This window comes from Ursus arctos, unplaced genomic scaffold (assembly GCF_023065955.2).
Source record: "Ursus arctos isolate Adak ecotype North America unplaced genomic scaffold, UrsArc2.0 scaffold_1, whole genome shotgun sequence".
NCBI lineage: Eukaryota > Metazoa > Chordata > Mammalia > Carnivora > Ursidae > Ursus > Ursus arctos.
The window spans coordinates 100085411-100100476 of record NW_026622763.1 but is presented as its reverse complement, the minus strand read 5'-3'; the positions used below and the strand labels follow the sequence as shown (position 1 = coordinate 100100476).

The 15066-nt window shown below is 38.2% G+C and overlaps 1 protein-coding gene across 50 annotated transcripts in view; it reads left to right on the top strand.

Annotated features, from left to right (window-relative positions):
- Positions 1-15066, top strand: part of TRIP12 (thyroid hormone receptor interactor 12) — a 140523-nt gene that overhangs the window by 83230 nt on the left and 42227 nt on the right. For all 50 annotated transcript variants that reach the window (XM_048214129.1, XM_048214125.1, XM_048214100.1 and 47 more), the window contains 5 exons: positions 8803-8951; positions 11510-11545; positions 11629-11724; positions 12599-12691; positions 12897-13058. In XM_048214129.1, coding sequence (XP_048070086.1) covers positions 8803-8951; positions 11510-11545; positions 11629-11724; positions 12599-12691; positions 12897-13058 — 536 coding nt within the window. The remainder of the gene's footprint in view (positions 1-8802; positions 8952-11509; positions 11546-11628; positions 11725-12598; positions 12692-12896; positions 13059-15066) is intronic.

Here is a 15066-nt window from a genome sequence, read left to right as displayed (position 1 = left end):
TCCTTTTCAAGTTTCTGGCCTTAGCATTTGACAGGATATTTAGGAAGCAGCTGGTATTTTTGGTTTGGTTTGGTTTTGCTTTTGCTGCCGTGACACTCAGCTCTCAGATAGCATACCCTTCTGCACCGTTCTCATGAACCCTTGCAGGAGGATTCCTTTTTAGTGTCATTTATTAGGTACCGGGATTGTCCTGAGTCATGAACAGTCTAGTACACAGAGTTGTTTCCCACATGGAGTTTCTGTGCCAGAGGGTGACCCTGGCAATAAAGGAGACAGTTTTCCAATAGAAAAATTTCAGGTAGTGTTAATGCAGTGGAGGAAAACAAAAGTAAGGCTGTCGGTTGGCTGGGGAAGGGATATACTTAGGCTGGTTAGAGAAACCTTCTCTGAGGCAGGTGAATTCGTGGATACCTAAATGAAGTGAGGATACCAGCCCTGCACAGGTCTGAGGGAAGAGGAAAGCTCCACCAGAGATGGGAATTAGCTTGGCATGTTGGAGAAAGAGCAAGATGGGCCGTGGAAAGAGTGGAGTTGTAGAAGATGAAATCTGAAGAGGGGTAGATAAGTAGGGCTTGGCAGGCCGGCAGCAAGTGTGGGGTTTAACCCAGTAACTACTCAGGAACCATTGAAGGATTTAGGAAAGGGCAATGACAGGATATGTATTATGAAAAAGATAAATATATGCAAAAGTTGAGAGTATAGTAGTAGAATAACCTCCATGAATCCATCAACAATTACCAGTTCCCAGCAACTGTTGTTTCAGTTAATATCCTCAGTCCTTCTCCCCACTCCCAAGATTATTTTTAAGACAATCCTATGCATCATTTCATTTGCATGTCATTGAATTTATAACTATAAGGACAAAAAATTTTAGACAGTATTGTGGTTAAGAGGAATCCTTACTTTTACTAGGTGCCTGTTAGAGCGCAAATGTTTTAGGCCTCTCATAAATCCATTTACAATTTTTGCTTATTTGAATCGGGATCGGGATCAAAATATAATCTACACATAGCCATCAGTTAATGTGTTTCTTAAGTTCTTTTTTTTTTTTCCTTGAGAAATTTGATTTCACTTATTTTTACGACTTCATTTATTTCTTGGAAAAGGCTGGAAAGAAAACTTTTGTTCAGAGTATTAACATTAGGGGTACCTGGGTGGCTGAGTCAGTTAAGCGTATGCCTTCAGCTCAGATCATGATCCCAGAGTCCTGGGATCGAGCCCTGCATCGGGCTCCCTGCTCCATGGGGAGTCTGCTTCTCCCTCTGCCTCTCCCCGTGGCTTGTGCTCTCTCTCTAGCTGTCTCTCAAATAAATAAAATCTTTTTTTAAAAAAAAGTATTAACATTATAACATCTCAAATTCATATTAAGGGTTGGGCATTGCACATGAAATTAATGTGAGCCATAGAATAGAACCACCGCAGAAAACAGTGTTATACCCTCTGCCCCCCTGCCCCGCCCCCCAGTGCCCAGGATCCAGTTCAGCAATGCCTGCTGCGTGGCCTGTCTTTGTCTTTACCCTTACCCACATCCCTCCTCCCACATTGTTGGAAATGAAGCTCAGACATTATATAATACTATCTACAAACATTTCATCATGTAGCTCAAGATAATGCCCATTAAAACACAGGACATTGCGCCCCTGCCCCCAGATAACCATTATCATATCTGAGAAATAAACTAGTAATTTCTTTAATAATAGCTGTTCAGTGAGTGTGAAGTTTCCTTCTCTCGAATGTCGTAAGTGTACTTCTTTATAAACTGGTGGTTGGATCTAGAGGCTTTTTCAGATTCAAGTTTGATTATTTCCTTGGTTGGGAAAGACTAATAAGCCAAAGTGGTAGTGTGTTCTAATACGAGGAGGCACATAAAGTCTGATTGTCTCTTAAGCCATCAAAACTCACTGTCTAGCTGACAGGGATTATAAAATGATAGTACTTCACATCTAATGACCAGACTTCATTTATTTGAAGTAAACGAGATAATTTAGTAGAAATATATTAACATCTCCCTTCTGTTTTGTTACACAGGAGAATAACTGCTATAGGAAAAATGGATTTCTCCCCATTATTTACCAGTTTGGAAAATAGTTGGTTTTTGCATCCTCCAAAGTGCTAGTCTTGTTGTTTTTAAATACACTGTGAAATGGAGACGTTTCAGTGATTGTTTTTGATGATTAAATTGTCCTATCATTGGATAATTGGGCTTTGGCTTCTGAATCTTTTTGATCTGATCCCCAGTAGTTCTTGATAACTTCCTTTCTGATATGTCAGGCTCAAAACCTCCACCCTGAAATTAGGGTTTTTCTCAGAGAACACCCTGGTTTCATTTATATTATATGAAATAATATCTAGAGCTCATAGTCTAGGGCCTATGTCTACTCATTGCTACTGGGGTGATATTTTTTTTTTTTTTAAGATTTTATTTATTTATTTGGAGGGAGAGCATGAGAGCACGAATGCTTGAGTGGGGATGGGGAGAGGGAGAAGGAAAAAGAAGCTGAAGCCGACGCTGCCCTGAGGCACTGATGGGGGCTCAATCCTAAGACCTGGAGATCATGACCTGAGTCAAAACAGAGTATGGATGCATAACCTACTGAGCCACCCAGGTATGCCTGGGGTGATCTTTATTAGACACTTGTAATGAACAAACCTAGGAAGTAATTGTATTTTATCTCTTCAAATAAAATCAAAAGTTTCTATTTTTTAATGTGAATTCAAATATAGGGCTGTGAGGTTTTTATCTACCTTTATCTTGTATCTTCTTTCTCCGAAGCCGAAAGTTCCGGTTTCCAGTGATAGTAACGTAGTCACATATTTGCTTTCTCCTACAATACAAAATTCCAACTTAACACCAAAAGTAATAGTATTGAGAGTTTTAATTTTTGACCAGTTTTTGGTGGTGGTGGTCTTGGGGACTCATTTTGTGGTCACGTTTTTGTATTTTAAAGTCATTTGAAATGATTCCTTCTCTTCATTCAGGTCGCCAAGTTGATTTGGTTCATTAGCTTGGTTTGCTTTTAATTTCTAGAGATTGCTTTTAAATTTTAACTTTGATTTTATACGTATGCAATGTTTTACATGGTTTAGAAAGTCTGTTCCACAAATAAGGTATATTTAGGGAAGTTCTTTTGCTATTGCCTTTACCCTGCTTCCTCCTCCCACACAAATAGTCTTTGTTAATTTTATGGCTTGTCCTTCTGTTATTTACCTAAGAAAACAAAAACAAATTCATATTATCTACTCCACACACACTGCCTTTTAAAGATAAGAACAGTAAACTTTATGGGTTGCCTTTAATAGTAGTTTGGTGATCATTTTCTGTAGCTGCTGCACAGAGAGAGAGGAGATTCCGTATTCCTTTCGTAGAGCTGCCATCGTGCTCCACTGCTGGGATCGTGGTTTATTTAACATGTCCCCTAGTGGACATTCAGATTATTTCCTGTCTTGGTTGTGTTGCAGTAAAACACAGCTGTCGTATTTTTTCCTGCATTATCTTTAGGATAGATTGTTGTAAATCAGCCTCTTCTGGAGCTGTACCATTTTGCATTTCTTCCAGTCTCATATGACAAACAGTATGGTGCCATTTTTTTCTTCTTCCTTTCAAAGATTTTTTTGTTTATTTATTTGACAGAGAGGGCAAGGGAGAGGAAGCACAAGCAGGGGGAGTGGCAGAGGGAGAGGGAGGAGGAGAAGCAGGGATAGGGCTCAGTCCCAGGATTCTGGGATCAGGACCCAAGCCCAAGCCAGATGCTTAACTGACTGAGCCACCCAGTTGCCCTTTTTGCCATTTTTTGTTGTTCTGCTAACTTTTTAGTTCTATATCCCGTTAGACTTCTGTAAGTGGTTCCTGTAGAGATTTTAATGCATGTCCTTTGTTTATTAGAGCCTACCTTATATTAATACTTTATCACATCCTAATCAGTGTAAGAACTGTACAATAGTTTGACTCTTTTTACCTCTTGCCATCCCTTACGCTCTTGTTTTGTTTTACTTATACATGTGTTATAAACACAGTAAGACCTAATTGTTGTTTTATTATTATTATTATTTTTTAAAGATGTTATTTATTTATTTGACAGAGAGAGACAGCCAGCGAGAGAGGGAACACAAGCAGGGGGAGTGGGAGAGGAAGAAGCAGGCTCCCAGCGGAGGAGCCTGATGTGGGGCTCGATCCCAGAACGCCGGGATCACGCCCTGAGCCGAAGGCAGATGCTTAACCTCTGTGCCACCCAGGCGCCCCCTAATTGTTGTTTTAAATCATCCATATTCCTTTGTCCACATATACATCCCATTTTCAGTGCTCTTAATTCCTTCCTGCGATTTCTCTCTTCTAATCAGAGTTGTTTCCTTTCTCTTCAGAAGAACTTTTTTTTCCATGTGGTGAATGAATGCTAGTAATGATTTTTCTCTGCTTTTGAGAAGCCCTTGATTTGCCTTAATTTTGAGAAGATATTTTCCCCAGGTATAAAATTCTCATTTGAACTCTTTGTTTGTAATGTCTTCTGTTTAAAAGTCTTACTGATGCCCTTTCAAGGCAATGTCTTTTTTCCTCTGGCTTCTTTTAAGATTTGCTTTTGGGGGGCGTCTGGCTGTCTCAGTTGGTTAAGCGTCCGACTCTTGATTTCAGCACTGAGGTCATGATATCGGGGTCATGAGATTGAGCCCCTCACTGGACTCTGCTCTGCACTCAGCATGGAATTTTTTTTTTTTTTAAGATTTTTATATTTGACAGAGAAAGAGCACAAGCAGGGGAGCAGGAGAGGGAGAAGCAGGCTCCCCACTGAGCAGAGAGCTCGATGCGGGGCTTGATCCCAGGACTGAGATCATAACCCGAGCTGAAGGCAGTCACCCAACCAACTGAGCCACCCAGGCGCCCCATACCATGGAGACTCTTAAAATCTCTCTCAAGAAGAAGATTTGCTTTTTCAAATTATTTTTAATAATTTTACTATGTTAGGCCTAATGACTTTTTCCTTTTATTTTTCATTTGCTTAGGTTTCACTGACCATTTGAGTCTGTGAGTTTGATACCTTTCATCAGTTTTGGAAAATTCTTGGCCATTATCTCATGAAATACTACTTCCCTTTTCTCATTATTTCTTTGATAATTCAAATATTCTTCCTTTCCTTTCCAGAGTATCAAGATCATACACGTTCAGCCTTTGGGCTTCATCCATCATATTTCTCTGGCTCTATTTTATTTTTTTTATCTTTGTCCAGTTTGAAAACTTTTATTGACCAGTTTTCAGATTCACTAATTCTTTTTTTTTCTGCTGTTATCGTCAGTCTCTTGGTAAACCCACCATTTCAGATATTATGTTTTCCAATTCTGGACAGTTACTTGATTTTGTTTTGTAGATTCCAGTTTTCTGTTGAATTTCTTTACACACTTACCTATTTGTTCATCTTTGGTTATATTCACAGTTTATTAACCATTGTTATAAAATAGTTTTCTAATTCTAATGGTGTTGGTCTGCTTCTGTTTTGGGTCCCCCCCCCTTTTTTAAAGATTTATTTATTTATTTTAGAGACAGAGGGTGCGAGTGGGGGCAGAGGGAGAGGGAAGGAATTCCTCAAGCAGGCTCCTCTCTGAGTGTGGAGCTATGTGGGCCTTGATCTCATGACCTGAGATCATGACCTGAGCGACACCAAGAGACAGACACTTAACTGACTGAGCCACCCAGGGGCCCCTCTCTCGATTATTAGTCACATTTTCCTGCTTCATACATCTAGTAGTTGTTCATGTGCTAGACATTTTGTATAAAAGAACCGAAGAGACCCCAGATAATGTTTTCTATTGTAAAGTTGTTTCCCCCTTTTCTATATTGAAACATAAAGGGCTAGAAGCTGATCATTTTGTTTTAGTCGGGGCTTTAGCTTGTTTGGACCAGAATTGCAGTTTTTGTGTGACTCATCCCTGTTTGTATGTTGTGATCCTCCTAGGGTTTTGATTGAGAACCTTGCAAGTCTCTGTAGACTTAGACTTTATTCATTTTGCAGTTTGAAAATGTCACAGATGTCTTGGGGGTAGAACCCACTGGCTGTGTGTTTGAGGTAGGCATCCTCCCTCCATAGGGCCTTTGTCTTCTGAGCACCATGAGACTTCATAAGGTTTTGTTCTGTCTTACCGAAACTTCTGATTCAGCCCCAGCCCTCTTCACAGCTCCAGAACTGAGCCGATGTCCGTTGGGACCGATTCAATTGGAAACATCAGCTTCCTGTGACTCCCTGAAATGCTATGGGTTCTGTCTCCCATTTGTATCAGGAGTTCACAAGCTCCTGCCCAAGGGCCAAATTCACCCTCTGCTTGGTTTTATAGAGCCTGTGAACTAAAAGTGATTTTTACATTTTTAAATGGCTGAAAAAACTTCAAAGTAATATTTTGTGAGATGTGAAAATTAAATGAAATTCAAATTGTAGTGTTCCTAAATAAAGTTTTATTGAAACATACCCACGCTTATCCGTTTTATGTATTGTCTGTTTTGCTTTTATGCTAGGGTTGACTAGTTGCCGCAGAGACCCTGTGGCTTGCAAAGCCCAAAGTACTTACTATCTGGCTCTTCATAGAAAATGTTTGCCTACCAACCCTTGATCTGTGATAGTGCTTCTCAAAGTGTGGTCTGTGGCTTGCTTGGGGTTCCTGAAACCCTAACATTGAATCCATTGGTCAAAACTTTGGTAATAATTGGTAAGGTTTTTCCTTTTCGACATTGTTGATGTTTGAATTTTGTTGATGTTGCAAAAGCTGTGGTGGGTAAAAACTGTTGGTACGTTATTGAAAAAATCAAAGCAGTGGTTCCACATTGCACTAGCAGTCATTGTGTTTATCCTTCAATGCCAAATGCTCCTAGAAAAAACAATTCCATTTTTATGTAAGGATGCCCTTGCTAAACAAAGTTATTAATTTTACTGTCTTTACCAGTAAGTACATGTCTTTTTAATAGTCCTTGTGAAAAAGCCGGGCCTGTGTTTTCTGCATTCTTCATCTCAAATAATATTGCCATAGATTGAGAGTAGATGCAGAGGTGGTCATACTGCTGTTTTTCTTTAATAAATCTTGACATTTAAACAATTTGCAACAAACAGATTATAACGGTGCTCATCACTGAATTTTTTTTGTTTTAGAAAATATGGTGGTTTACACAAAACTTTGTTTATATTAATATGTAATGAATTAATCAGTGAGTATTTAAAGTTTTTTTCTCTCTTAATCCCAGACACATTTATAAATATAAGTTATAAGCCACATAGACAAAGGTGCCTTGGGGCTCCTTAGTAATTTTTAAGAGTATAAAGTGGTTCTAAAACCAAAATTGACTGATCAGAGCATAAATTATGGCTTTTGCTTTTTATTGTCATTTTTAGTTTGGTTTAAGGTTCAGTGGTATCTTTCGATCATGCTAACACGATCTGTGTCCTAGACTTGCCAGCTTCCATGTTTATAAAACATCCAGTGGATATGTTAGTTTTTCCTGTCTCGGGTGGTTGTGCTAGTAGAATACACGAACTGTTTCATTCTTTTAAAAGCAAATCTTGAAGCAACTGAGGATTCTTCTGTTTTCAAGAGTTTACTTTCCCTTCATTTGTTTTGCCTTTCACATTTCAATGTAAAAATATTAGGCCTGCTCTAAGTGGAAAACCTATTCAGTGTGAAAATTTTAAAGATGGCAGCCATCTGAACTTGACTTTCATGCAACATATTTTTGGGTTGACTCTTAGTTATGGCAAAGGTAGGTAGGCAGTAATAGTTACATGCAATTCATTAGCCACAGTCTTACATAACAGAGAAAAAATAAATCTTGCAAGGATCACCATGTGTCCACTTTGAAAGGCTATGCCTTCCTGGAAGATCACTGTAACTTAATTGAAATAAAAACACTTCAGTTTTCATATGAATCCACATTCTTTGACAGTTTTAAACATTTGGCATTTCCAGGCTGTTTCACTAATGACACAGGAGTGGACAGATCCCATACACAGATAAGAACCTGAGAAGGTGTAGGAAGAGAAAGGGCTTGAAAGTAGCATTGGCTATAATTTGGTAAGCATTAATTGAGTTAATCATGGTTTCAAGTAGGTAGGTGTTTATGAAAATTTGAAACACCTTTTTGTGGCCTTTAGTTTTGAGTATGTTATGCAGCTCACTGACCACAGTCTGTCCTGTGGGAGTTGAATCTCAGTGTTTTTCAGTTCTTTGGGCAATTGATTTGAGCCTTAAAAGTGGAATTATCTTCACAGGGAATGAGAGGAGGTGAAAAGGCCAGTCTTTTGCTGTTTTTAGAAATACTCATTCTCTCCATTCTCTTGTTAGGTGCATTGCTCTTTGGCTTTATTTTCTTGCCCTTCCACTGTTACCAGGATTCCTTTTATTCTGAGCATTTCTCCAGGAGTATGTGGATTTTTGTTGAAGACTGGGCATCACTGTTTAACAGATGTTATTCCTGCAGAAAGCTTTTACTCAGTCTATATATAGAAGTAACTGTCAGAGGTAACAATTCATGTTAGTTTTACGGATATTTTTTTTCTTTTAGCTAGTAAGAGCCAATCAGCTTGTCTCATTTTAAAGGAAAAATTAAAAGACAAAAGCTATAAATACTGTGAGATCACTGTAAGGTGGGATGAATTCAACCGATTTAATTGTGTCTTGAATTACTAGCAGCCTCTCTTAACCCTGATATGGACCTAGCCTTTCACTGGGATCGAAAGATAAGCAGCCAGATACCATGTAGAGTCACACCTTACACCTACTAATAATTTCCTTAAATGTCTAAAAGTAACGATTTTTGTTTTCCCCCCTGTGAAGGCTCCAAGGCCCAACAGCTTCTGCAAGGACTACAAGCAAGTGATGAAAGCCAACAACTCCAGGCAGTTATTGAAATGTGTCAGTTATTGGTTATGGGAAATGAGGAGACGCTGGGAGGGTTTCCTGTCAAGAGTGTCGTTCCAGCTTTGGTAAGAGTTTGCCCCTCATTTTACCACAGTTCTCTGAATGCTGACGAAAGCATGATTATTATTTACACGGTTTGAACTAAGAGATGGTAGAGTGTGGCTTTGTGCTTTTACTTCATGCTTCTAGATCTTGTCAGTGATTGCTCATGGTGAATTCGTAATTTTCTAAACTACTACTTCTTCTAAACTACTTCTTGACACTTAAAATGACTGGTTTTAAACTTTGTCCCATCAGGTGATACCTAAACTTAGGTGCTTTCTCTTTTAAACTGGTTTTACATGGGCAGTAATAAGCTGCTCACTTGTGGGCTGTCTTCGTGGGCCACAAAGGTTTCGTGTTTGGTAATTGTGTGCAACAGCAGAGCATTCAAGCCAGAATACCACGTGATTCCTTCCAGCTTAGGTGTTATGTTAAGTAAAAATAAAAAGAAACAAAACCTTTTAGTGATTTTTCAACACAGTCATCAGTTGATGTTTAGCATTTATTAACATCTTAATTGCTTAAGCTTTTTAATGGGAAAATAACGGGAAGAGAAATTGCCATTACTAAATGTAGGCCCCTGAGTACAGTAAGTCATATAGCAGCTTGGTAGTTTTCTTAGTTCAAGATTAAAGAGATTGGCTGTAATTGAAAATTAAAATTTAAGTCTGAGTGAAATACTAACAAAAAACGAACGTAAACATCATAGCATATGAGTATATTGGAAGTTAAAAGCAAATATCATGTTAAGTCTTTGTTTACATAGCAAATAAAGTTGACAAAAATATGATTGATGTATCAGATTGTCTCAGTTGATCTCATCAGATTATGGAGACAGTTGAATGAAGCTCACTGAAACACCAGATGATGTAGTCTTTGTTTGCTCTTGTTGGATGGCTCAGCTCTGGCAGGGGTGAGAAAGGATAGACTGGTTTCTTCAGCTTCTGCCATGCAGGCCTGGATGGTGAAAACTGGCATTTAACTATTACCAGTTCCACTCTAATGAGGTTGTTGATTTCTGAATGTTTAATGAAAGCAGTATTCGGTTTTGTGTTTTTACATTTTGCCCAAGTCAGTATTCACGCTCCCCCTACACATTTCCCTAGGAGCTGGTTTTGTTTCCTGAATTAAACTATCTTGTGGTGTTGTTGTTACTGTTTATTAAAAAGTAACAACAAAGAACTAGGTTTATACTATCTAAAATGCAGGTTTTATTAGTTGAATAAAGATGCTACTAAATCTACGCAGAAATGTTGGCACATAATCTAATTTACTTAATTTGCTGGCAGTTGATTAGATTTAAGTGCTTAATAGACCTACATTAAATCAGCTCCTGCTATTAATACTGACTGTTGTTAATGAATTGTCCAGGTTTATCTTCTGTCAGTATTGAATATTGTGACTGTATATCTGTCCATCACCATTCACTTGTGTGACCACGGTAATTTTTGTTGAAAAAGGAATCTATTATAGCAGTTCTTCCCAAACACGGTCTTACAGTGTTCATTCCATCTAAAGAATTGGAGAACTTGTTACTTTTCCTGTTAACATAACAGCCCCTTTCGATCTACAGTGGGTGTTTCAAATGACTGGTTAGAGGTGATGTGAGTTCCATTGAACCCCAAAATGGGGAGTTGTGTGTGTGTTCTAACAAAAAAAGTGATTAGGGGACCGACCTCTAGTATGTAGATACGCTTTACCCAGCATAATTCAGAGCTGAGAAGGCACTCCTATTAAATGAATATTGTATTAGAATATCTGATGTTCATTATTAAATACACTTATTTGAAGGTGCTTTAGAGCTTAAATTCAGTGCATTTAAAATTTTCCGTTGAACTAGAAGACAGTGAATGATTCCTTCCCCCAAATAGGAAATTTCTTTGGTAGCTATCGCTTCTTCAGGAGGATGGAGTACATATATATCCCTAGCAGTTCTGCATTTCTGCCTTTGAAAAACATGGCTGAAGTCTGCTTAAGGTGTTGTCCACAAGAGAAACTAAAATCTGACATTTAGATTCACTCATGCATTTGTAGAATAATAATAATAATTTGGGTTTTAATTAACATATAATTAGTTTCTGATGTGATCAATAATGTGTTTGAAGATTTTACAGTTGAGTTAAATGGTGTTTAGCTCAACGTGTAGAGAAGCTTCTTCACAGGAGTTGAAGCAGTGGTCTTGAGTCTGTCCTGACAGTTGTTCAATGCCAGTGCATTGCTAGTCTGTTTCTGTAGGTATGAGGTATTTATTGATGCCTGTTAAACGGGCATCTGACAGGGGGTGAGAAGCACCAGAACGGTTGTAAGCGACAGGAAGGCTTTGTTTCTGACTGGATCATGAGAGGTGGTGATTATCGAGCAAAGCTCCCAAGTCGGAGCTGTAATCTGTGCATCATGCCATCCCTGAAACAGTCATTCCTTGTGAGTGTATGCTAGGTTTTAACTCGATCATTATTTTTGTAAGAGTAAGGTCTTGACTAATACTTGCCATTTCAGTTGACATAGAGGAAGAAAGAGTTCCTCTAGGACTTTTCTCTAAGGATATAGATAGCTTCTAATAGTTTCTTATCTTTTTTAACAGATAACATTACTTCAGATGGAGCATAATTTTGATATTGTAAGTATGTGGTATATTTTTTAAAACACGCCAGATTTAAATTTTGGGTTCTTACTGAGTAAAAGTGCTGTCTTGTTTTCTAGATGAACCATGCTTGTCGAGCCTTAACATACATGATGGAAGCACTTCCTCGATCATCTGCTGTTGTAGTAGATGCAATTCCCGTCTTTTTAGAGAAGGTAATCCCGCTTTGGCTCGGCTTGTTCGAAAGCAGGCCTAGGGGAATCGAGTTGAAGACTCTTGACTTCTGAATTCTAAAGTAGTACATCAGATTGTAAGGCCACCTTGAAAAACGTTTTAGGATTCATTATCTAGTCAAGGTACATTTTTTAGCCAAGATTCCAGAGAAATTTGTGTGTAGCAGACCAGTAGTTTAAAGTTGATGCTAATAAAGCATTTATAGAATCATTTCCGTTTTATAATTTTTAATGATAGCATTTACCACATGAATAGAAAATCCTTCAGAGAAGAACTTAAAGCACTTGATTAAAATAATCTCATTATTTCTAGGAAATTATCCCAGTGAGGTTGATAGCTATTTATACTCTCATTTTACAGCTGAGAAGGCTGAGACACAGTACCTTGCTCAAGGTCATAAAGTGAGTCAGTGGAGAAGGGAAATTTTTTCATACGGTCTGTGGTAGGCTGTGTTTTTGGTCTGTTTTAAGGGCCTTTTTCTTTTTAATGCATAATAAAATTTGCATTATTTGATAACCTTGGAATATGGTGTAAGTGTAAAACCTGAATTTTAAAATTGTTATATAAAACAACCCATTTATTATAAACATAAGGATTGAAATACATCTAATTGGATTTAGTTTATTCTCTATATAAAACCTATTTTCTGTGTCTTAGAACAGAGTAGTTGGAAGGAAACTATATTGACCGTTAGAGCTTAAGCTCATAAATCCCTGGTTTCCTGTGGGGGGTTGTTAGAGGCAGTGGATAGATTGATGGAAATTAGAGAAAATACTGTGTTTATTCATGTAGAAGATAAGCGACTGGAAAAGCACTTGAATGATGGCCTTAAGTTACCTATTTCTGTGTTCGCAGCTGCAAGTTATTCAGTGTATTGATGTGGCAGAGCAGGCCCTGACTGCCTTGGAGATGTTATCCCGCAGACACAGTAAAGCCATTCTCCAGGCGGTGAGTCTTGCTACTGAAGGACTATGTTTCATTTCAAGTTGGATTTTAGATCCACGTTTGGGCTAGGTCCTCGATTACAGTCTCTGTAAGGTACACATGGTGTTTCCAAAGTGACATGCTAGACTTTTTGGTAGTTTTTTTTTTTTTTTTTTTAAATTGCTGTTAGAGGGTATTTCTTCATTTTTAACAGTTTTCTGTCTTTTAGGGTGGTTTGGCAGACTGCTTGCTGTATCTAGAGTTCTTCAGCATAAATGCCCAAAGAAATGCTCTAGCAATTGCAGCCAACTGCTGCCAGAGTATCACGCCAGATGAATTTCATTTTGTGGCGGATTCCCTCCCATTGCTTACCCAAAGGCTAACCCATCAGGTAAAACATGAACCTATTTTATGTGCCGTAAAACATTTTACCATGTTTTTTAAAATGCCAGTCTCATCTAGGGTTTTAAATCTTCCAGCTGCATTTATAAATTGGAAATATTCTGATCCATGTTATTTTTCCCTCTGTGTTTTCCAGTCGTGTACCATACTAGGTGATTTTATATAATTTGATGGATTTACCCAAATGACAACATTTCGTATGTTTGATGTCTTCATGTATTTTGACTTGAAGGGATGAATTTGTTATTTCAACCAAACATTGTGTGTTCACTATGTGATATGATCAGAGTTTCCTTTTGGGGAGATCATCTCTCCTCTAAGGCATTGGGCTCTGCAGGAAAGACCAGGAGGATGTGCGTTAAGATCGGAGGGGAGATGACACTGCAGACTGTGAGTGTCTGAAGTTGGTGAAGAGCAGGAGCAGTTATTTAGGAGATGGAATTGGCAGACCAGGCGATGGAGGACAAGCAGCAGGGCTTACAGAATCTGATGTGGAGGACAATGCGTTAAGCTTCACTGTAGAGAAATTGAATTTTCTTTTAATATAAATTAATGTCTTAAAATGTTGTTCTTGCTAAAAAGAGTTTTAGAAATTGGACTCTTAAAGATTTTATTTATCTTGAGAGAGAGAGAACGTATGTGTAAGCAAGTGGGGAGGAGGGTAGAGGCAGAGGGAGAGAGAATCTCAGGCAGACTCCATGCTGAGCACGGAGCCCCATGTGGGTCTCCATCTCATGACCGTGAGATCATGACCTGAGCTGAAATTAAGAGTCAGGCGCTTAACCAACTAAGCCACCCAAGCACCCCTAGAAATTGGACTCCCAAGTCACTTTACAAAGTGTGTTTAAAATCTTCTTTGGAAAATTTGGTAAGAAAATATTTTATATAGGGATTTATGTAAGAGAGCTGAAGAAAAGATTTTTGAGACACTCTGAAATGTTTTGCTTCTAAGATGATCAAGATAAAAGTCTTGCCATACATTGTTTACTTATTTAATTTTAAAAACTTAGTAGGCTGAGGGGTGCCTGGGTGGCTCAGTGCGTTAAGTGACTGCCTTCGGCTTGGGTCATGATCTGTCCGGGTCCAGTGTCAGGTGCCCTGCTCCATGGGGAGTCTGCTTCTCCCTCTGTCTCTGCTTTTCCCCCCTCTTGTGTGCACACTCTCTCAAATAAATAAAATTAAAAAAAAAAAAAAACTTGGTAGGCTGAGATAACCTGTGCTTATCAGGGCTAGAAATACATTCTCTAGTTAGGTATGATTTCAATACCTTATTTTGGAAAAAATCATGAGAATCAGAGAAGTTAAATTGTTGGGCATGTTGTTATTGTTGGGCATGTAGCATCCTTTCTAGACTTAAGTATTGATAGTGAAGGTGTATAGGGCTTTTATGATACCAGAATTATTCTCAATTTTGTATAAGCCAGTCTGGTTTTTATATCTGAAAACCCATTTATCAATTAGGAAAAAAGGAACACTGTCAAAAGACTTGTTAAGCCGTTAAATTGTTCTTTCCATTCTTACAAGGTTATTTCATATCTTTTCTCAACGAGGCCACTGTAATAGTATTTCTAGATTGTTTTCATTGTGAATATAGCAAATTGTCACCTAGTTTCTCACATCATCAGTAAGCCTCTGGTTCACACACATACACTGAACTGTTTCCAACTTTTTAGTGTGTGCATGTTTTAAACATGGGAATGCTTTTTTAGAATAATGTTTATCTTTATTATAATTTGTGGTTAAGTATTGAAATTACGGAAGCATAAAAGTTGTTCCTTTTCTGTATATTTGCTCTTATTTATTGGGGTCTTAAGAGACGAGAGATGTTCTCTCAGTATGATTCTCTTTGCTTTGAAATCATGATGTTACTGGTTGTATCTTTTAGGCTCCTTGGGTTTTCAGGGCTCACATGTAACCGAGCCGGCCTTGAGCAATTTGGTGTTAGGAAGAAAATTAGGTAGTGATGTAAGACAGTGATATATTTTATATCAATAAAC